This window comes from Sceloporus occidentalis, unplaced genomic scaffold, assembly GCF_023333645.1.
Source record: "Sceloporus occidentalis isolate IW3139 unplaced genomic scaffold, rSceOcc1.0.p SCAF_2, whole genome shotgun sequence".
Classification (NCBI taxonomy): Eukaryota; Metazoa; Chordata; class Lepidosauria; order Squamata; family Phrynosomatidae; genus Sceloporus; species Sceloporus occidentalis.
The window spans coordinates 257892624-257916525 of NW_028316982.1; the positions used below are offsets into that span (position 1 = coordinate 257892624).

The window sequence follows — 23902 nt, forward strand, 5'->3', positions numbered from 1 at the left end:
CAGGAGGCCCCCTGCCGCCCTCGGAGCGCTCCTGGAGGGCCCCAGGGGCGGCAGCGGGCCCTCCGAGGCCCCCTGCCACCCTCGGAGCCCTCCTGGAGGGCCCCAGGGACGGCAAAGGGCCCCCCAGAGGCCCCAGACGCCCTCGGAGCCATCCTGGAGGGCTCCAGGGATGGCAGCAGGCCCCCCACAGGCCCCCTGTCGCCCTCGGAGCCCTCCTGGAGGGCCCCAGGGACTGCAGCAGGCCCCCCAGAGGCCCCCTGCCGCCCTCGGAGCCCTCCTGGAGGGCCCCAGGGACGGCAAAGGGCCCCCCAGAGGCCCCCTGCCGCCCTCGCAGCCCTCCTGGAGGGCCCCAGGGATGGCAGCGGGCCCCCAGGAGGCCCCCTGCCGCCCTCGGAGCGCTCCTGGAGGGCCCCAGGGACGGCAGCGGGCCCCCCAGAGGCCCACTGCCACCCTCGGAGCCCTCCTGGAGGGCCCCAGGGACGGCAGCGGGGCCCCCAGAGGCCCCCTGCTGCCCTCGGAGCCCTCCTGGAGGGCCCCAGGGACGGCAAAGGGCCCCCCAGAGGCCCCCTGCCGCCCTCGGAGCCCTGCTGGAGGGCCCCAGGGACGGCAAAGCGCCCCCCAGAGGCCCCCTGCTGCCCTCGGAACCCTCCTGGAGGGCCCCAGGGACGGCAGCGGGCCCCCAGGAGGCCCCCTGCCGCCCTCGGAGCGCTCCTGGAGGGCCCCAGGGGCCGCAGCGGGCCCCCAGAGGCCCCCTGCCGCCTTCGGAGCCCTGCTGGAGGGCCCCAGGGACGGCAGTGGGCCTCCTAAAGGCCCGCCGCCGCTGCCGCCGCGGCTGCGCATCGCGGCTTTTCGCCGCTCTGGGCGCCGCTATATTGGGCGGCAAAATGACGGCGAAGTCTCGCGCGACCTCCCCCAAGGTCGTGCGAGATTTCGCCACCATTTTGGGCAAAAAAATGGCGGCGCCCATAGCGGCCTCTGGGGCTATGGGCGCCGCCATTTTTTTGCCCAAAATGGCGGCGCCCAGAGCGGCGAAAAGCCGTGACGGGCGGCCGCGGTGGCGGCGGCGGCAACAGCAGCCAGGGGTCAGGCGGTAGGCCTCTGCAGGCCGCATCCGGCCCGCGGGCCGGAGGTTGCCGACTCCTGATGTAGACACTGAAATAGTTCTGTACTTTGGCATAGCTACGAATAAAAACTGAGAGTAAGCCCAAGGTGGCTTAAAACACAGTTTAAGAATTTCTGAAGCCCCCATTAGCATACTGAGTATGGCTCTTATCTCATCCCAGAGATGTGTTGCAATAGAAGACCAGATCAAATTACAGTGTGTTAAATATTTTATTTTTAAATAAGACTCACAGCAGAATTACAGTATACTTTTTTTCAAGTGTTACCTGTATACGTTCAGTTACATTCAGTTTCACTTTTCATGCAGCTTTCAAAAGTGAACATGTATCTCACAAAGGATTAACACACTTTGAAGTGAATTTTGATTGCATCTGTTTGTCATTTCATACAATAATACTAATTTTTCCTCCATAACAATGCACCAGTGCTTTATAGCTTTTAAAAATGGATTGCCTAACCCAAAATGTGCCTCCAGATTTTGTTGGACATCATCTTCCAGCATTCTTCACTGCTGGTTACTAGTTAAGCCTCCTGAGTTTCCTTTCACCATCCAAAGCATTGTGCTTTGTCCCAGTTCTGCAGTACATCTTTGCTAGTTTTCACTATCTCTGCACTACACATTCCAAATAGTGACCAAGCTGCTTCCTTTTCATGGCCCCCAACCAAGGTATCCCTGGAACTTTACTCTTGCTATATATTCTGCAGTACAGCAAAGTAATTTTTGTGAGGAAGCTTCAGTGTGTTTGCAAAACTACAATTCTCGGTGTTCATTTGGGAGGACACTGTGACAGTTAAAACTGGTTTAAATTTGTTGTATGACCTTAAGACAGTGATCTGCCAGCCACTTAAGTTGGTAGATTAATGCTTAAAAGGCATTATGTTCAGTATGTTCAGTCTTATGCTGAGGATTTCATTAATAAATTACGACCCAGTGAAATTGGTTATTATTTTCTTATTTAAATTATTAACGTCTAATAATATGGTTAAGAAAATAGTATTTTACTGTTTTTACCAAGACTGTAACACATATAAATAAATATTTTTATAGAAGCAAAGACTGCTGATAAGTAAACAAAACCACATAGTAGTAAACTTAGGAATGCCAATTTAAGTGGTTTATGGACTACACTGTAATACTTCACAGATCACCACATTTACATTCAAGAAAGTTCCACTGACTTCAAATGATTTTCATGCTTTTAAGTACAAATTAGAACAGGAACCTCTGATCATATTATTAGTGGTTTAGGACACAACCCACAAGTTCCGGTGTATTTAAAGTTCCAGTGTACTCAGACCTCAATGAGTTTTAGCTTATAGTTCTGGAATGTTGTAGCCTCCAAGCTACAGTAAACAGGAAGAATGATTCTAAGTCTGTTTCAGGGATGGTTAACTTGTGATCTTGCAGATGTTGTTGTTGGTACTCCCACCACTCCATGCTGTTGGCTATGCTGGCTAGGACTGACATTTGCAGGGCCACAAGTTGTCCACTTTAATCTATTGTAATGAAGCATCATCATACTGGACCAAGCTGAACAATCCCATTTTAGTGGAATTTATGTTTAACGTAGGCCTGGTTTACACAAGAAGCTCAAAGCAGTGAACAAAGTGTTTATCACACATTTGAGCTGCAGCACAGTACACAATGATCCTGGTCTCATCATCTATGCAGACATTAAGACTCACTTCTGCAATTGTAGTTCCATACTCAGCACATTCTGAATGTCTCACTGTACAGGAACAGGCATGTATGCCATTACCCTACATGTAGATGATCATATGTTTGCCATCTAAATTCTGCCTCGTACAAACTTTCCAAATGACATGAGAAAATATGTATAGATTTTCTCAGACAGACTTTGTATAAATGAATTTTTCAACTGCAGTTATGTTAAATGTATTATGTGAACAAGCCCAACGTTTCTTCAGAAGTGGTAAACCAACAGGTATGGCAACAGGCTGCTTATGTTGATGAATCACATGCAATGGTTTCCAAAATTCACTTCTGTATATGAGAATTTCACGACGTCACATATGTATGACCTCAGGTTCATGCTCTTAGACTGTGACAGCATCCATGTCTTTGGATTACTTCAATTCTGCAATTTTGTGCTTCTGGAATTATTTTCTAAATACTATGACTATAAAATGCCTACCTGTGGCAATGGTACATAAGGAATCCACCTAAATTTAAAAAATTGAAACCAGTAGTGGATTACAGAACTCTAATAATGGACTCACCTTAAATAGATCCTGCATAATATTTCCAAGTATAAGCATTCATGTTGAGACATTTTTAAAAAATCAAAAACTGGCAGCACAAAAGTTGTATATTTTGAAGGTAGGCAGGTAATCCAAGACTGGATATACTGTATTGCATTGGAGAATGCCTTTGAAATCTGATGATCCCATTGTACTACTATCCTTATCTTGGTTTTGTTTTAACAGCTGAGACGATGTTATTGTCGTCTGTCGATTGGTGGGTGCTAATCTTAATACTACCTGGAGACTGTGTTTTGGAAGTTTGTCTCTACTGTTCTTTTTCTGCTCAAGGTTGTCATCAATTAGAACTCACTAGTTCTCCAACAATTTAAAAAGCAGCAGCCAGTTTTTGAAGTAGTTTCACCTCTCCATGTGGGCAATTCCATGCCTTTTCGAGAAATGGCTTATGGGAATATTCCCATCCTGTTAAGTGGGTGAGTGTAAAAAAACCAAAAACCATTATACTGAGGATTCCTCCAAACTTTTCAAGTAAAAATGGAAATGTTTCACAAGTATAAGAGTAGTATGGTTTACATTATAAAAATAATGGCATTTTAACAAAATGAGATGTCATTTCAACATCTCACAGAGTAAAGCTATGGCAAAGTGGTGGGGTTGAAAGCACCAAATTTGAGTACAGTTACAAAGTGTTTTTATAAAGGCGCAGGCAGTGTTTCCAACATTCAAATGTTCATAATGTCTAAGAATCTGACACAGAATTTGTGCAATTTTCAACAATTTCAAACAGGTAGTGATATATATCAGTCCTTCGAGCAATATCATATGCTGTTTCATCCAAGTTGTTTTTAAGATGTGGCTTTAAATAGCGATTCATGAGCAAGAGTTCAAGAGTTTCCTTGCTTTCCCTGTTTCCTGCTGCAAGGTGCAGCGGTGTCAGCAAACCATTGGTCTGAGCATTAATATCTGCACCATGCTGAAGCAAGAATGATGCTATCTTTGTGTTATTCCACTTACAGGCACTATGCAGTGGGGTCCAACTGTCCACTGTCAATGCATGAACATCAGCACCATGGGCAATCAGCTCACGTACGATTTCCAAGTGTCCATTATAGGCAGCGCGGTGGAGAGGGGTATATTGGTCTTCATCCTGGACATTGACTGGAGCAAGATTCTGAGACAGGAGCCTTTGTACTGTATTAAGCTGTCAGGATTGGAGAGACAAACACACTGCTTTAGGGTAAGTACATCGATGAGTTTCTTATTAATGCTTTACCCCAAAACCTTGCTTGCATATAAGGTTCACTGTTTATTGCCTGTGTTTATCTCTTCCCAGTTTAAGCAGTTTATTATATTTTTAACCCACCTTTCCTCTTGGAACTGAGGGCAATATACACACTGGCCCATTTTTATCCTTACAATACTATGAACTAGGTTAAGTTTTGCTGAGACATATAGCAATTGCTTAAGGTTACCCAGCAAGTTTTAGAGCTGAATGGGGAAACGAAGCCGGTCTTCTGCAACCCTGATTTGACCCACTGAACATTACAACACCTTTGCTTTCCCCAGTCTAAGAACAAGGCTTATATTAAAACCTTTTTTAAAAAGCAATTACCAATATTGTTTTTATTGTGGTGCTCAGAAGGCACAAAGCCAAAGTTTTATTACTCTTGGTTTCTGTGCACAACGTTCAACAGTAGCATTGCCCTAGTTCAGGGGTCGGCAACCTCCGGCCCGCGGAGGCCTGCCGCCTGGCCCCTGGCTGCTGTTGCCGCCGCCGCCACCGCGGCCGCCCGTCACGGCTTTTCGCTGCTCTGGGCGCCGCCATTTTGGGCAAAAAAAATGGCGGCACCCATAGCCCCAGAGGCCGCTATGGGCGCCGCCATTTTTTTGCCCAAAATGGTGGCGAAATCTCGTGCAACCTCAGGGGAGACTTCGCTGTCATTTTGCCGCCCAAAATGGCGGCGCCCAGAGCGGCGAAAAGCAGGGCTCCAAAGCGGCAGGGGGCCTCTGGGGGGCCCGCTGCCATCCCTGGGGCCCTCCGGCAGGGCTCAGAGGGCGGCAGGGGGCCTCTGGGGGCCCCGCTGCCGTCCCTGGGGCCCTTCAGGAGGGCTCCGAGAGTGGCAGGGGGCCTCTGGGGGGCCCGCTGCCGTCCCTGGGGCCCTCCAGGAGGGCTCCGACGGCGGCAGGGGGCCTCTGGGGACCCCGCTGCCGTCCCTGGGGCCCTCCAGGAGGGCTCCGAGGGCGGCAGGGGGCCTCTGGGGGCCCTTTGCCATCCCTAGGGCCCTCCAGGAGGGCTCCGACGGCGGCAGGGGGCCTCTGGGAGGCCCGGTGCCGTCGCTGGGGCCCTCCAGGGGGCCCTCCAGCGCTGGCGGCCCCCACCAACTTTTTTGCCGGTCTCTGACGGGGCCTGGGGCCCCGTCAGGGGCCAGCAAAGATAGGGAGGCCTGGCCCCCGGAGGGTGGAAGCTCCGCCCCCGACATGTGGCCCCGCCCCAGAGGGTTGAAGCTCCACCCCCGGCTTCGGCCCCCCAGTCGCCTGAGGGACACCAACCCGGCCTCCGGCTCAAAAAGGTTGCCTACCCCTGCCCTAGTTGTTTTGGAGATTAATTTGAACACTGATGGGCTCAAAGCATTGAATCTACTGTTTCACCATTAACCCTACTTCCAACATAATTTTTTTAAAAAAATTATTTTTATAAAACTTCCAACATAATTTTTCAAGGTCAGAAGGTGTGCAACTTTTAGTCTTCCATATGTTTGGGAGCTCAAATCCCAGAAATCCTAGCCTAGATAGCCAAAGATAATGGACTGTGAGAATTGTAGGTATCCCTGTTCTACACTATATCACACAAAACAGCCTGAATTACTGTTTTAACTTAACAACAGTTATCAACATATTACCCTATTTTTTTCAGCTGCCCAAAGCAGAAGTTTATCAGGACTGCTTTCCAGTTTTTTCTCTTGAGCTTGGTACCATTCCTCTGTTTTCTCTTCCTGGTCTTCTTCGTCAGAATCTCCGGACCAGAGACTCTGTGTTCCTGTGGGAATTAGATGTCTATGGGTTTCTAACAATTCAAGCTGGTTAAAGCTCTCAGGAAAGTCTTTAAAATCTTTTGCTTCCTCCTCTGTGTTCTTGTCAGAAGATTTGTCACCTTCATTCATTTTGCAGACATAAGTATTCAGGTGCCTAATACAGCAAAGTTATGTCCACTTCCTCTAGCTCATTTCAATCTCTTTTCTCTAGTGGAGTTCAAACACACACAAAACTGCTAATAGCAGCTAATGAAGAGCAGCATCGCAACATCATGAGAACCTGTGAGGAAGAAAGGTGAGAACAGATTAATACCCAACTAGATTAAAAGAAGAGAAAAGTTTGGTAGAAAAACATGGGTACTAAAGCTTCTAAAAAAAAAGGAGTAAATTAGTCTCTCTTTCTCTGGTTTGGCTAATGTAAGAGCCTTACACGTCCTACAAAAGCTAAAATGAAATGAAAAATAAAACATTTTTTCTTGTATTACACATTGTCATTTCAATTAGTCTCTCAACTACTGAAGAATGTGGAAATATTGTGGCTATTACCTCTCATCTCAGCCTATTAACTCCCCAAATATTATTACTACTGATTGATTTATGTCCCACTCTTTTTTGAAACACAGGATTATTTACGAAGAGGTATTACTATAACATAAAACAATTAAAATACTGTCTATAACCCCAAGACAGAAAACAAGGAGACAGAGCTTGCAAAAGTTGTTTGGGCAACAATAACCAAAATAACCCAGCCAGCGTGGTGAGTAAGACCTAAACAAACACCTCTGAAATGAATATGCTGATTTTTCTTATAGGCTGATCTGAAGACTTCTAGAACCATACTGTACCAAAAATATACTGAAACCAATATGACGTTCTCCCCTTGTCTACTGACTTTTCATGCTGCTGTACTGGCCTTTGTAGGTTCTGATTCAAAGAATGGTCAAATCTTGGTAAAATTGCCAGTCAAGCTTCCTAATTCTGCCTTGCTTATGGGTTTGGCCAAAGTGCTGTGGTAGGTTTTGAAGAAATGTAAAATCTGGTTTGAGAGATGACTGCGAAGTGAACATCGACCCCTTCTTTTAAACCACACTCAGTATTCTGAAAAAGTGTAAGTTAACTTTAGTTGCCACATCCCATGCCAAATTAGTAAGAAAAGTATCATCATAAGAAACAAAAAGTTGCTTTCTAGAAAGAATATGACTTTGCCAAAATGTGAAAAGAGTGCAACAGATCAATTGTACCTTTCCTGCAAAAAGGGCAGGTGGGAGAAAAATAATTCAAAACGCATTACATTTTAGAATAAGTGACAAATGGCACTAATTGATAAGACCAAATAACCCTCACTGTTAAGATTACATGTTGGGAGAGAAAGAACACAACTAAAGGCAAATACCACCAGAACTGTATTATCAACTTTTCACTGGTCTCTGATTCCAGCAGATATCTGACATGCCAAAATATAGCTGGTGACGTTTTTCCTTCTATGGAGGAAGAGGGAAGATAAATTTCATCTGTATAATTTTCATAAGCTCAGTGTTAAAAGAGCCAGTGAGAAACAACATGGTATATTGGGTTAGAAATGGACTAAGAAGTCAAAGGGTGAAAATCTTTTGGTAGTCTTGGACACTATCTTTTAGCCTCATCTTAGGCAAGGTATCCAGAGGCAAGCATAAGTTGCTGGACTAGTATACTTGGTAGCATTGCAGCTTCTACCAACCCCAAACAAGACAGTAATTAAGACTGATGGGATTTGTGATCCAACAACATATGGAGGGTCATGAATTGCCTACCTCTAGCCTAACCTAACAGAGTGGATATGAAATTCAAGTGGATACTGGATAGGGTGGGAGATTTCTATACTGTCCTGAATTCTTTGAAAAGATGGCAAGATAAAAATGTAGCAATACATCCCTACATTGAAAAGCAGTGTAACTTTGGATTGTCATTGTCATTGTTCAGGGAAAACAGCTGCTGTATACATCCCGTCCCACTGTATTTTTATTTAATTTATATTATGCTTTTCTCTCAACATGGGACATAAGGTTGTTCACAGCAAAAGTTAAAACAAAGTAGAACTGAAAAACAGTAACAATAATGGAAAAAACCCCAATCCAAATAGACACAATTAAAATATTGTTCTGCACAACTAATTAATTGCCAAACACTATTTATATTTTTTAAAAAGTCTTGTTTTGCTTCTGGAAGGAGAGCAGAGGGGACCAGCCTAGTCTTCTGTGGAAGAGGAGTCCATAGCCTGGAATAAACCACCAAGAAGGTTCTATCATAGGTCCTCACCAGGTGTGTGTGTGACATGTTGGGACCAAGAAAAAGCCTTTCCCCAAAGGTCTTAGACATCATGCAGGGAGATATTTCCCTTGCACAAAAATACTGTCTTTTAGACAGTCTACACCCAAGCCTTATAGGGTTTTCTACATCACAATCAGCACTCTGAATTGTGCCAAGCAATGAACTAATAATCAGTGAAGCTGTTGAAACAAGGGGGTTATATGTTCACTGTAACCAACTAACAGCATCCTACCATAGCTTTTCAATTAAAATTCATGATCAATAACAATAAATGTAACAACAGTAAAAGAACAATAGCACCTGGTGTGTTGTTACATAACTAAGTGAAAGAGAACATGTTCAGCATGCAAAAAGTCTCTGGTTCTGTTCTCAGCATCTCCACATGGGGTTTGGAAAGGCTTCTGCCTAAAACCCTGGAGAGTTCCCAACATTCTGTTTAAAAAAGACCCCCAAAACTCAAGTAGACTCTGAATTTCTGATGAAATTACTATTACTCATTCTTCAACATAATTCCTCTTCATCTTATATTTTGAGAAAAAGCTGTAACTCTGTAGCAGTGTACACAAAAAGTATACAAAACGTACCAGATTCAGTTTCTGTCATCTTGAACTAGATCTCTAAAAGCATTCCGCTGAAAACATGGATTGCTCTTTTCCAATCAGTATAGACAGTGCTGAACTAGTTCATAGAATCATAGAGTTGGAAGAGACCACAAGGGCCATCCAGTCCAACCCCCTGCCATGCAGGAAATCCAAATCAAAGCATCCCCAACAGATGGCCATCTAGCCTCTGCTTAAAGACCTCCAAGGAAGGAGACTCCGCAACACTCCGGGGGAGTTTGTTCCATTGTCGAACAGCCCTTACTGTCAGGAAGTTCTTCCTAATGTTGAGGTGGACTCTCTTTTCCTGTAGCTTGCAGCCATTGTTCCGGGTCCTGTTCTCTGGAGCAGCAGAAAACAAGCTTGCTCCCTCCTCAATGTGACATCCTTTCAAATATTTAAACAGGGCTATCATATCACCTCTTAACCTTCTCTTCTCCAGGCTAAACATCCCCAGCTCCCTAAGTCGTTCCTCATAGGGCAAGGTTTCCAGACCTTTCACCATTTTAGTCGCCCTCCTTTGGACACGCTCCAGTTTCTCAATGTCCTTTTTGAATTGTGGTGCCCAGAACTGGACACAATATTCCAGGTGGGGCCTGACCAGAGCAGAATACAGTGGCACTATTACTTCTCTTGATCTAGACACTATACTTTTATTGATGCAGCCTAGAATTGCATTGGCCTTTTTAGCTGCCGCATCACACTGTTGACTCATGTTCAACTTGTGGTCTACTTGGACTCCTAGATCTCTTTCACATGTACTTTCATTCAGCAATGTGTCTCCCATCCTATATCTGTGCATTTCATTTTTCTGCCCTAAGTGCAGTACCTTACATTTCTCTGTGTTGAATTTCATTTTGTTAGCTTTGGCCCAGCTTTCTAGTCTATTCAGGTCATTTTGAATGTTGGTCCTGTCCTCTGGAGTATTAACTATTCCTCCTAATTTGGTGTCATCTGCAAATTTGATAAGTGTGCTCCCAATTCTGTCATCCAGGTCATTGATAAAGATGTTGAATAACACTGGGCCCAGGACAGAGCCCTGTGGGACCCCACTGGTCACTTCTCTCCAGGAGGAAGAAGAGCCATTGTTGAGCACCCTTTGGGTTTGGCTGGTCAACCAATTACAGATCCATTTAACAGTTACTTTGTCTAGCCCACATTTTACAAGCTTGTTTGCAAGAATATCATGGGAAACCTTGTCAAAGGCCTTACTGAAATCAAGATATACTATATCCACAGCATTCCTTTCATCTACCAAGCTGGTAATTTTATCAAAGAAAGAGATCAGATTTGTCTGGCATGACTTCTTTCTCTGAAACCCATGTTGACTTTTTGTGATTATGGCATTGCCTTCTAGATGTTCACAGACTCTCTGTTTAATGATCTGCTTCAGAATCTTTCCTGGTATTGATGTCAGACTAACTGGACGATAATTGTTGGGATCCTCTTTTTTCCCCTTTCTGAAGATGGGGACAACGTTTGCCCTCCTCCAGTCTGCTGGGACTTCTCCTGTTCTCCAGGAGTTCTCAAAGATTATTGCCAATGGCTCCAATATTACATTTGCCATTTCTTTTAATACTCTTGGATGTAGTTCATCTGGTCCTGGAGACTTATATTCATTTAGATTAACAAGGTATTCCTCTACTATCTCTTTACTTATTCTGTGCTGAAATTCCCCTGTTCTGTCCTCTGCTCCATTATCCTCAGGTTGAGTTCCCTTTGCCTTTTCTGAGAAGACTGAGGCAAAGAAGGTATTGAGTAATTCTGCCTTTTCTCTGTCTTCTGTTAGCATTTTGTCATCTTCTCCACGCAGTGGCCCTATCGTTTCCTTCTTCTTCCTTTTGCTGCGGACATATCCAAAAAAGCTCTTTTTATTGTTCTTAACCTCTCTAGCAAGCCTGAGTTCATTCTGCGCTTTAGCTTTTCTGACTTTGCCCCTGCACATGCCTGCTATTTCTTTGAATTCCTTTTTTGTGATTTCCCCCTTTTTCCATTTCTTATACATGTTCTGTTTCAAACTTAGCTCGATTGAAAGTTCTTTAGTCATCCATCCTGGTTTCTTGAGACACCTCCCATTTTTCTTTCTCACTGTTGGTTCAACCTGGTACAAACCACCACCATCTGTCTTATTATCTGTGCTCTACATGTGCACCTGGGGAGGGGTCACAAAAACATGCTTTACAGGCATAAGATTCCAGGTTCAACCTCTGCCTTCTCCAGATATGGCTAGGAAAGACCTATGTGAAAACCTGGAGAGGCAACTATAAATTAAAGTAGACTACACTAAGCAAGAAGGATCAATAGCTTTGGGATGAACTCCTAAAAGTCAAAGGGACATCCACAAGGTTTTTACTGTTAATTGCCTTTGAGTCAACTTTGACCCATGGCAACTCTATGACAGACCTCCAAGTCACCCTATCCTCAACTGCTGTACTGAGCTCCTGCAGATCCATGGTCGTGGCTTCTCTGATTGAGTCTATCCACCTTGAATGTGGTCTTCCTCTTTTCCTATTGAGCTCCACTTTACCAAGCATTATAGTCTTTCCTAGTGAGTCCTTTTTTCTCAAGATATGGCCAAAATATGACCACCTCAGTTTAGTGATTCTTGTTCCTAGGGAGGGTTCAGGCCTGATCTGCTCTAGGACACATCCATTGGTCTTTTGAGTAGCCCACAGTATTCTCTTCTCCAGCACAACATCTGAAATGAGTTGATTTTTCCCCTAGCAGTATTCTTCACTGTCCAGCTTTCACAACCATACATAAAAATGGGAAATACGATAGCATGGACAATCCTAGCTTTGGTATTTAATGATGTATCTTTACAATTCAGGATCTTGTCTAGTTCCTTCATAGCTGCCCTTCCAAGTCTTAGTCTTCTTCTGATTCCTTGATTGCATTCTCTGCTCTGATTGAGCCCGAATATGAAAAATTCCGAACTCTTTTCATCTCTTCATTGTCTACCTTAAAGTTAAATAGATCGTCAGTGATTGTAATTTTTGTTTTCTTGATGTTCAGCTGTAAACCTGCCTTTGCACCTCCTGCCTTGATTTTTTTCAATAATCTTTCCATATCTCTGATATTTTCTGCTAGTGTTATGGTGTCATCTGTATATCTTAGATTGTCTATGCTCCTTCCTCCATTTTCCACATCTTTCTCCTCTGATTCCAATCCTGCTTTTCGTATGATTTTTGTATGAACCTACCACAGCCCTAGGATCATCAGAAGGCTTTCTTTCAGTCCCACCACCATCACAGGCTCATCTGGTGAGGACACAAGAGAGTCTTCTCAGTAGCTGCTCCCATTCTCTGGAATACTTTTCCATGGGAAGCAAGGCTGGCCCCCTCCCTGCTTGCCTTCTGTCAGCAAGCAAAAACAGTTTTATTCAAGCAGGCTTTTAATATGTAATCATGGGATGGCTTTTTTATATTGGGTGTTTGTTATATGGGGTGGGTATCATGGTTTTATTGGGGTTTTAATGTTTGTAATTTTATATTGTTTTTATGTGATGTTTTAATTATTTTTTTGGAATACATTTTAAGTGTTTTATTTGTAAGCCACCTTGGGTCCCTTTCTGGGAGAAAGGCAGCATAGAAATTAAATAAATAAATGATTGTTCTCAGCATACACATTAAATAGATAGAGTAATATTCAAAGGCACAGCAATGTTTGTCTGGAAAATTGTATGCAAAGATATCTTTTAGCCCCTTTGAGACTAAATTGAAGAAAGACACTGGTATCATAACTTCTTTCTTTCAATTAGTCCCAAAGGTGCTACAAAATCCCTTTGCATACAGATAGGGTGATCAGCCTTTCCTGACCCCTTTCCCCATTGGAAACCATTCCCAATACTATGAAGAATGTATAGTATTAATTATAGTATTATTTATATTATTTATAGTATTACTCAGGAAAAATTGAGACTGCAGTCAAGAAATCAGAAGACTAGAATTGGAAAGGGTAGCTAGGAAAGAACTAGATAAGATCCTAAACAGTAAAGATATACAACAGAGCATAAAAGTTAGAATTGTCCAAGCCACTGTATTCCCCATCACCATGTACTGATATGAGAGCTGTACAGTGGGAAAAAAACAGACAAGAAGAAAAAAAGAAGAAAGTCAACTCATCTGAGATGTGGTGCTGGAAAAGAGTGCTGAGGATATCATGGACAGCCAAGAAGACAAACAAATGGGTTCTAAAACAGGCAAAGCCCAAACTATCCCTAGATTATCAAAGTGAGGTTGTTGCACTTTAGGCCATCATGGGGAAAAATGAACAATTAAAAAAGGGAATGATGCTAGGAAGGGTGGATGGCAATAGAAAGAGAGGAAGACCACATGCCAGATGGTTATACCCGGTCAGGTAGGTCATGGGCCTGGGCCTGCAGGATCTGAGCAGGTTGACAGGGGTCTTGGAGGAGTCTCATCCACAGTTCGCCATGAGCTGAAGTCGACTTGAGGGCCATTAACAACAACAGCAAACTCCTACTGAACTCAGTAGGGCTTCAGATAAATACAGACATGACTGGGCAAGAGATATAATAATAATAATAATAATAATAATACATTTTATTTATAAACCGCTATTCCAAATAGATCATACATACATATATATATACATGTATAGAACTCTAGGATGCACACAACTTGTTGTTGTTGTGTGCCTTCAAGTAGTTTCAGACTTATGGAGACCCTCAGGTGAGCCTATCATGGGGTTTTCTTAGCAAGTTTATTCAGAGGGGTTTTGCCATGCCATCCTCTGAGAGTGTGTGACTTGCCCAGGGACACCCAGTGGGTTCCCATGGCCAAGCTGGGATTCAAAACCTGGTCTCCAGAGTTCTAGTTCCAACCCTCAAAGCACTATACCATGTTGGTTCTCAAGCCTTACCTGAATAGCAACAATAGCAGCTCCAAGGTCTCCTACGAAGGGCTTTGGGTTGTGGTCTTCCCTTTCTTCTCATATTGGTGCTGCAGCATCATCTGCAAATGATTCCTCTGGGTCTCCTTGGGAGAGCAGAACTATCAGTTTCTAAGAGTCATTATTATTATGTACACAAATGTTGGTGGCATATTAGATACACTGGAAGCCATATAGAAACTAGACATATAGCATTATATACAGTACAAATATATTGTAATACCCACACACACAATGAGAGAATTCAAAGATATAGCCGTCTTATTCTGTAGAATCAGTATGTAGAGAGATCTTGTAGCACTTTTGAGTCTAACTCAGTGGTGGGGAACCTATGGCACGAGTGCCAGATGTGACACTCAGAGCCCTCTCTGTGGGCACACACACCATCAGCTCAGCACAGAGTTGGCCAGAGTTTGTTACTAGAAAGTCAGAGGGACAGGGCACTTTGCAATAAACAAGTGGGTTTTGGGTTGCAGTTTGGGCACTCAGTCTCTAAAACATTTGCCATCACTGGTCTAACTGAAACACAGAGGTTAACAGCATGAGTTTTTGTAGACTAGTATATAGTATTATATATACATATAGTATTATATATATGTATGTGTGTGTACACACACACACACAGAGTATTATATCTTTTAAGAGGAGAGGAATCAGTTTCCAAGAGGCACTATTAGGAATACAAGTGCTAGTGGCACATTAGATACATTGGAAGCCATATACAAACTAGACCTATACCATTATATATAAATATATTGTAATACACACACACACTATTATACACACACACACACACACACACAAACACAGAGGCATTAGTTTCAAGAGTCAGTATTATGCACACAAATGCCAGTTGCATATTACATACACTGGGAGCCATATACAAACTAGACATATAGCATTACACATAAATATATTAGAAGACATACAATGAGTGTATACACACACACATATATGTACATAATACACAGACAATATTACATCTCATATCGATAGACAGTATTATATATATTACATTAAAAGCAGAGGCATTCGTTTCCAAGAGTCATTAGATTCACTGGAAGCCTTATATAAATTAGACATATAGCATTATATATATGTATATACACGCACACACATATACAGTATCATATATATTATATCTACTATATACGTATATAGATATATAGTATTATACATAGCATCATTTGCAAGGCATGTATATAGTATTATGCACAATATAGTACATATATGTATACTGTATGTATATATATATATATATATATATATATATGGCTGGCATATGGAGGCTGCATACCTTGCGTGCTCCTCCTGCGCAGGCGCATTAAGAACTCTTCTACTCCACCTGGCGCGCGCCCCCTCCTGCGCCTCCCCAGAAGACCCGGATGTAGCCCTGGGGACGAGTGGAGTAGAGTGCCCTGCCTGCTCTGAGGGTTCCCCGCTAAGCCCCGCCCCTCCTTCCTCTACCCACAAGGGAGTAGTGGGCGGGGCCAAGGAGTGACCAACCCGGAACCCCACTAGTCGGACTTACATCCCTCTCTGTAGCCGAAAAGACTCAAGTCTCCGCTTCGTGCACTCTATTGCGCATGCGCAGTGGGGCTCTCCCTTTGCAGCACTGTGGGAGTTTGGAACGGGTTCGTGACGGGATTTGAGATGGAGGTCTCGCGAGAAGAGCTGAGCGGCGCGCGGGCCGGGAGGGGGCGTGGCCCGACGTGGGATGAAGCGTCTTTTCTCGGTGAAGGAGAGACTGAGCCAGTTCGGTGGCAGGGCTTCGGAGGGAGAGGGCTCCTTGGCCGACCTGGTAAAGGAAAAAGGTTATGTGAACCTAGGGGTGCATCTGCACTGTTGGAATAATGCGGTTTTACATCGCTTTAGCTGCCAAGGCTCCATTCTGTGGAATCTTGGGGAAAACCTGCGGAACCACAAATGCTAGGAACCCCCAGGAAGAGACTCTGCAGCGCTTTAAGTGGCGTCAGGCTGCATCGTTCCTTCAGTCAAGGCTGTAGAAATAATGGGGATTTACGTAGCTGTATCCTACGGAGTCCTGGGATTTGTAGTTCTGTGAGTCTCCGGCACCTTTTTTGGCAGACCCCATGAAACTACAAATCCCAGGAGTCCAGAGGAAGGGACTACGGCACTTTAAGTGGTGTCAGACTGCATTTATTTCGCCAGTGTGGGTCTATTCTCAACCGCTGTGTCTCCCTTTTACAGACTCCTGGGATTTGTAGTTTGTTGTGGCGCCAGAGCACTCTGACAGAGAAGGATAGTTGTCTCACAAAACCACAAACCCCAGGATTCCGTAGCGTTGAGCCGTGGCAGTTAAAGAGGTGTCACACTGGATTATTTCTGCAGTGCTGATGTGGAGTGGATCCAGTGCACACTGCAGGAATAATGCCGTTTGACACCCCTTTTAACTGCCATGGCTCCATCGCACAGAATCCTGGGACTTGTAGTTTTGTGAGGCACCAGCACTCTCTGGCAGAGAAGGCCTTGTAAAAACTACAAACCCCACGATTCCATAGGATGGAGCTGCAGTATTTAAAAGCAGTGTCAGACTATGATTTCTACAGTGTTTTTGAAACCCTTTAACTCTGTTTTAAACTCTGTATTTTTATTGTTTTGTACTGCTTTTCAGCTTGGACTATTTTAAATTCTGTTAGCCGCCTTGAGTCCTGGACCAAATACATAATAGATACATATGCCGTATATACTCTTTATACTATAAGTCGACCTCGTGTGTAAATCGAGGGCAGGTTTTGGGTTTTGATATGACCCTTGGATAAACCAAAGGTAAAACTTAGGGGCATGAAACAAAGGATCTCAATGATGAAGCAAAGGAAAGCAGTGCCAAAGAACCTACAAAATCACGGCAGGCATAACTGTTTTGGCTCAGACTAAAGGCTGGATGGAAGAGAGAGTAGAGGGAGGCCAGTGCTTCCAAGAGAGATTGCACTCTTGTGGTTCCTTTTTAAATAAGAGTTAAAGCATAGGATTTACATTGGCCCATGGATAAGTCGACCTAGGTTTTTGAGATCAATTTTTTGACTAACATTTCTAGACTTATACATGAGTATATACAGTGATGATGATGGTGATGATGATAATGTGTAGATGCACCCTTTGATGACACTGGAGGCCAGGTCTGAGCTACACTGCAGCAATAATTCAGTTAACCATCATGGCTAGGATTTGTAGTTTGTTGCAGCCCCAAAGATCTCTTGACAGAGAAGGATATCTCACAAAACGACGAATCCAAGAATTCCATAGCATTGAGCCAGAAAGAGTTAAAGCAGAGCCAGACCGGGTTATTTCTCCAGTGTGGATGCAACCCAGGAGAAATTGCCTCTGTCATTTCATTGGGATCATTCAGTCCCAGTGAATACGTAACAACCATTTAAAAACTGGCTTGCTGTGCAGTCCGCTGTGCCTGCCGTACTAGTCTCAGGCATTATTTGGCCGTCAGCCATTTTTTTCTAGACAGAAGATACGTTTGTGTCTGCAAAGTTTTATTTTTCTTTACAGAAAATGGAACTAGCAAGCTTGCCACTGTTGTTTTTATGCGAGATCTCAGCAGCTAGTAATCCATTCTTCTATGGAAAAATGGGAAAGGAGAGGCAAAAGGGAGCTGATTCTCTCCCATCCATTGGAAGTTTGCAGAAAGCAAAAGCAGTACAAAGCCAAAGGTTTTCATGGCTGACATCCATAGTTTTTTGTGGGTTTTTCATGATATGTGGCCATGTTCTAGAAGAGTTTATTCTCTGAGGATGCCAGCCACAGATGCTGGCGAAACCTCTTCTAGAACATGGCCAGATAGACTGAAAAACCCACAAAAAACTACAAAAGCAGTACCTTGACATTTTTGGTTATAAATTATATGTGGCTGTCTTTCCTTTCCTTTTCCTTTTGGATACTTTTATTGCTGTGCTGGTAGCAACATAGCACTCCTCATGCTTTCTGAAAAAGTCAGTGTGACCGTTTGAAAGGCTGAAATCACAATCACAGGTGTGCTTTTGTTTTTCATTGACTTTTTGTAATGCTGAGCTTTTTGGTGAACAAATCGGCAGATTATGTATTTTAAATAAATAGTAGTTCAGATTTTGGGACATAAGGTCACTGTGAAGACACACCCAACTAAAGGTGGTGGCAGGTTTGGGTGTGCAACGCTGGTACCCTGGTGAGATCAAACTCTTCTACCCAAAAAAGGCTCTGAAGCTGAATGTAAAGTTCAAAAAGGGGGGAAATTTAATTTAAAGGACAAAAATAAAGAGTTTTCTCCTCCCCAGCTCTAAACAAAAGATACTTTACAGTTTCAGTGATCTTCAGGGTGTCATCTTTCCGGGTCTGATGTTGGTTTGCTCTCCTCACTCAGTGGAGCTGGTGCAGGGTCTTTCAGCTCCTGAATTCCTTTATTCACTTGCTGTTGGTAACTAAAATGGCTAAAACCTGGTAACTGAAATGGCTAACGTGTAAGAAATGCCCTTTCTGGCTGTCTGGGCCTGTTTGCGACCAAAAGACAGCTCTCTGCCTGCTCACAGCAAAGACTGCTCCAAAACTAAAAGCTTCCAGCTACAACAGAGCATGCTGGGAAAGGGCAAACCAAACCTGGAAATAATGCAGGGGATCCTACAGCTCCTCCCACAACTAATACAAAGAACTTTCCTACACTAAACATACTATGGCCTGAACCAATGTGAAAGAAAATGCAGCGGGAGATTCAATCAGTCCTGGCAGGACATCACAGGCCTGTTACAGACTGCCAAAATAAAGCTGCATTGGGTCTCTTTGGAGGTATGCTGTTTAAATGATGCATGGGTCCTAAGAGTCCGGAGGTCGCGCCAAAGCCATACTCCATTCCTAAGCACTGGAGTGCAGCTTTTGGTGCAGCTTCCAGATTCTTAGGATGCATGCATCATTTAAATAGCATATCTCCAAAGAGACCCGAAGCAGTTTTATTTTGGCAGTCTGTAACAGGCCACAGTCACCCTAATATTTATTTCCTTTTTTATGCTCTGATTCTTAGGTATTGACTTCAGGTCTGCTTTTTGATCTCTCCACATTTGACGATACAGCAGAGCTCCCTGGTGAGACAACCTGTGGATTGCTGGTGTAGTTGTGGAAATGAGTCCTCCAACCTCCATGTAAGTTCTCCCACAATCTCCTTTTGGAGATCATCTATTTTAGCCTTATTCTGGTAACATTGGTATCTTTTGAAGGCTTTTTGTTATTTATACTGCATTCATGATGTTCTCCATAAAGTATATGGGAGGAGGTGTGTTTCCCCCCTCCCATATTAATCTTTGCTGTGAATAACTTAAATGCATATAAGCAGTGGGAAAATAGGCCTTTGTATAGAACTTGTAAACCAGTAACACTTTATGGAAAGTCAAGCAAATGAAAACTGGTCAAACTGTGATTGAGATACACCTGCATGCAGTCTGCACAATAGGTACTTGTGGTAGTTGAAGTAGGAAAGTGGCAGAGTACAAGTGTTACTTATCGATAAGTACATTAGTACATAGTTTTTTGTGGGTTTTTTGGCCTATGTGGCCATGTTCTAGAAGGGTTTATTCCTGACGTTTCACCAGCATCTGTGGCTGGCATCTTCAGAGTGTGAAGATGCCAGCCCCAGATGCTGGCAAGATGGTATAAACTCTTCTAGAACATGGCCACATAGCCCAACCCTCCCCCCCCCCCCAAAAAAAACACCAAACTATGGATGTTGGCCATGAAATTATTCGATTATACATAAGTACATATCTCATAATAGACCACAAGCTGAACATGAGTCAGCAGAGTGATGTGGCAGCTAAAAAAGCTTTCTTCAATGTTATTGTTTTTCAGTGTGCCTTCAAGTCATTTATGAATTATGGCAATCCTAAACTGAACCTATCATAGGCTTTTCTTGACAAGATTTTTCAGAGAGGATTTGCCATGGCCTTCCTCTGAGGCTGAGAGTGTGACTTACCCCAGATCCCTTAACGGGTTTTCATGGTTGAGCAGGGATTCGCACCCTGATATCCAAAGTCATAGTCCAGTGCCCATACCACTACGGTCCAAAAAACTCTTTGAGACTACTTTAACCACCTGGGCTCAATGCTAGGGAATTCTGGCAACTGTAGTTTTGTGAGACATTCAGTCTTCTCTGTCAGAGAGCTATGGTGCCACAATATACTACAATTCCCAGGATTTCCTAGCACTGAGCCAGGGCAGTTAATGAGGTCTCAAATTGGATTATTTCTGTAGTGTGTTTTGAACCTTCCTTGCTCTGTCTGCATACTGCTAATTATTTTCAGAGTCTTTAAGTGTCCTAAACCCAGCATATGCCTTTCACTATAAAATCATAAAAACATTTCAGATAAACAATAAGCTTTCTGTGTAAACTAGTAGTAATCCTCTCTCGTTCTCCTTGCTCTGTTGTGTTTTCTGCCTTAGATGCAGTTTTTTTCTTGCTGCACATGTGAACTTATGGTGACCCCACGAATTTTCATAGGGCTTTCTTAGACAAAGAACACTCAGAGGTGGTTTTATTTGTTCTGTCCCGTGAAATATAGCCCACAGCACCTAGAATTCATTGATTGTCTTCCATCCAAGTTCTAACTAGGGCTGACCCTGTTTAGCTTCTAAGATCAGATGTTGCCTGGTGCTTTTACCGTGTTTGGTACCTTCTTTTTATTATTAGGAGAGACATCATGGTGTAGTGGTTTGAGTGGTGGCCTAGGACTCTGGTAGACCAGGGTTAAGATCATGCAAAGCCAAGGTAATTCACTGGGTGTCCTTGGGCAAGTCTTACTATTTCAGCCTTAAAAGTAGGGCAGTGGCGAACCTCTAAATAAATTTTGCCAAGAAAATCCTGTGAGAGGAGTTTATAAGCTGGAGTTTATTTGAAAGCACATGAAAACGACAATTTATTTTAAGATTTATATGTTACACTTTTTGCATGGAACTCAAGCCAGCACCCACACAGTTTCTCCTTGTTTAACCTCACAATAGTCCTGTAAAGTGAGATAGGCTGAGATCAAATGGCCCAGGGTCACTGAACCCTTTTGGCACAGTGGTTAAGTGTAAAGAAATCAGACAAGACCAGCCATCTAGTATGAACAGTTTAATTGATCCTGATCAACTGAATTGACACTTGGCCAATTTAATTGACCATGAACTAGGCAAGTCCATCCCTTTTATAGACAGAGACAAATATGTTTTCATGGGGGCGCAGTCATGGTCTTTCAGCACGTAGGAAGAATCTCTCAGCATGTACAGGAAAGATTTCCCTATAGTTAAGTGCTGGGACTGCAGCACTTAAAATGACTCGGGGGGGCATCTATGGTCTAACCTGGAGTGCAGCCACAACACTGTACGTTCGATCCTAGAGGAGGGCTCCAAGGTCCCCTCAGCCTTCCATCCTTTCGTAAATTGGTAAAAGCTTGTTAAGGATAATTGGCTTACACATTGTAAACCTCTTAGGAAGTGCTAATTCACTGATAAGCAGTATAGAAATGTACTTGCTATTGCTATATTAACTTCATAGCTGATTGTATAGGCATACAGCAGGGTCTATTCAGTCTCACAGGCTGGCCACCTCTAATTCTGCTGTTCTGTGTACATTTATTTGGGAATATGCCTCCTTGAACTCAGCACTGCTGTCTTCCAAGGAAGCATTATAAAACAGAGCTCCACAAGATAAAATACATATATTTTTGTACAGTGTAAAAATGTCCTGTGCAGTAAGGAATGTATAGCTTTGATTGCCTGTTGAAATATAGTGGATGGGACTGTTAATAGCACCATCTTGAGGCTTTTCTGTGGTATGCAGGAAGGCAGAATCTTGTTCTGTTACTCTCAATTCTATAAATTGCTTGAAATGAGAAGACTGTACATTTACAGAGTTCTGAAACCTATTATGTTACGAAATAGCTTGTTGTAGTAGGTGTGGTAATATAATAGATAATGCAGTAAGAATATTATTTTCCCCTTTTCATGTTCACTTTAGGGATCAAGAAGAAAAAGACACATTTAAAATTTTAGTTGCTACTGACATTCATCTTGGGTATATGGAGAAGGATGCTGCACGTGGAAATGATACATTTGTAACTTTTGGTGAAATCTTGAAACTTGCTCAAGATCATGAGGCAAGCTGTTTTTATACCATTTAGCAAAGTTTGTAATGGAAGTCAAGATATTTCTCAGAAATAAATATTTTAGTCTGTTAAACAAGCATTACATATATATGTTATATTATATTTGATATCTGTAGCCCTTTTTGGTCACAGCCATCGTGAGAGACTTTTGCTCTCGGTGAGGACTGGGTTTGTAATGAAGTATTAACATATTGTGATACTAGCGTTGTGCTATGCCAAAGAATCGGTGAAAAGCCACCGCCGCTGCAGCAAGGGTGACTTTTTGGTGCTCTAAAAAGGAGTGGCATTTTGCCAATTCTTTTTAGGGCAGCAGACTGCTGTATTGGGGCTGCGGCATACGGTTGCTTCTGCCCCGATCCGGTGCTGACAAGGGCGCTGGGACGCCGCTCTATCGGAGTGGTCTGTTTTGCCTGTTAATTGGTTTCAGATAGATGCTACAGTGCTCAAAATGTTTGAGTTTATTGAGACAGTTTGGTTCATTTTTAAAAATTTCATTGTAATGCATACATAGAGTAGATATTTTTTTAAACTGAATAGTTACTCATTTTACAGAAGGGGGGCACTTCAATGGCCTGGTTCAGACACAACAATAAGCCAGGATTGTGAGGCTTGTCTTCAGATGTGCTGCCCAGTTGTTCACACAAGTGGGAACAGTTAAACAAACCATTAATTTTCCATATGTTGTTTGTTTATCATTATATCTGAATCAGGAGTTGTAGCTTGTATTTTCCCTGACAAGCCAGAGGAGTAAACTGACAACAAATATAGTTTATGACTGACTTGTTGAAGAAGAACCAAGCCAGAGATCCCTGTTCACATAAAATGATAAACAAGTCATGGACAGAAGCTGTCCAATGTGTTTAACCACTTTCAGGAAGAGGCAGACATAAACAGCAGATCAGAAAGCACCAGCTTTGTTTTGTGTTCAGTGAGAGACGATTCATTTGAAAAGAACGGCTGCAAATTCCTGGTTAAGCTTGCCTTCCCTTTTTATGGTCTTTGTACTTCTCAGATCATCATCAAAGGGCTTTTGGGAGGTTTGTGTAATACTAAGAAGGTACATGAATGTACAGTTTATTTTTGACAACCAATTACAGGTTATAGCCATCAAATTACAAAAATTATTAAAACTCTTTAAAACTTCCACCGTCAATTAGCTCTATAACATAGAGAGCAATATGTTTACACTAAAATTACAAGTAATACTAAGTAGGTAACTTATTAGCACTTGGGAGTTGTTTTTATTATAACTTGTTTTATTGTAACCTAAATTACTTCATTCTCAGCAATTTGTATGTTTAGTGTTGGATATGAACAGCCATTTCAAGGAGTGTCTTTTTATATATCTATAGGTGGATTTTATTTTGTTAGGAGGAGATCTCTTTCATGAAAACAAACCTTCCCGGAAAACATTATACACCTGCTTAGAACTATTAAGGAAAAGCTGTATGGGTGACCGTCCTGTCCAGTTTGAAATTCTGAGTGACCAGTCAGTTAACTTTGGATTTAGCAAGTAAGTGTATTTCCTTTGAAAGTCCCAGTCACTTCAATAATTTCTAAATAAGGTTGA

General features: G+C 42.9%; 2 protein-coding genes across 6 annotated transcripts in view; one reads left to right on the forward strand and one right to left on the reverse strand.

Annotated features, from left to right (window-relative positions):
• Nucleotides 1–1352: 1352 nt before the first annotated feature.
• On the reverse strand, nt 1353–15773 carry ANKRD49 (ankyrin repeat domain 49). Of its 5 annotated transcripts, XM_089512824.1 has the most exons (5): nt 15495–15756; nt 14168–14298; nt 7270–7475; nt 6246–6657; nt 1353–4546 (listed from the first exon to the last, which is right to left on the reverse strand). In XM_089512824.1, exons 4-5 carry the CDS (start codon nt 6504–6506, stop codon nt 4085–4087), a joined length of 723 nt encoding a protein of 240 aa, XP_089368950.1. In that variant the 5' UTR covers nt 6507–6657; nt 7270–7475; nt 14168–14298; nt 15495–15756; the 3' UTR covers nt 1353–4084. The 5 variants fall into 5 exon arrangements, with proteins under 5 accessions (XP_089368950.1, XP_089368952.1, XP_089368951.1 ...); XM_089512826.1 differs by lacking the exon at nt 7270–7475 and having other exon boundaries at nt 15729–15773; XM_089512825.1 differs by lacking the exon at nt 7270–7475 and having other exon boundaries at nt 14168–14283.
• MRE11 (MRE11 double strand break repair nuclease) overlaps nt 15706–23902 on the forward strand; it is a 39161-nt gene continuing 30964 nt past the window's right edge. Inside the window, exons 1-4 of the mRNA XM_089512831.1 lie at nt 15706–16011; nt 19218–19335; nt 22185–22323; nt 23685–23845. Of these exons, the coding sequence (XP_089368957.1) occupies nt 19316–19335; nt 22185–22323; nt 23685–23845 (320 nt within the window). The 5' untranslated portion in view covers nt 15706–16011; nt 19218–19315. The remainder of the gene's footprint in view (nt 16012–19217; nt 19336–22184; nt 22324–23684; nt 23846–23902) is intronic.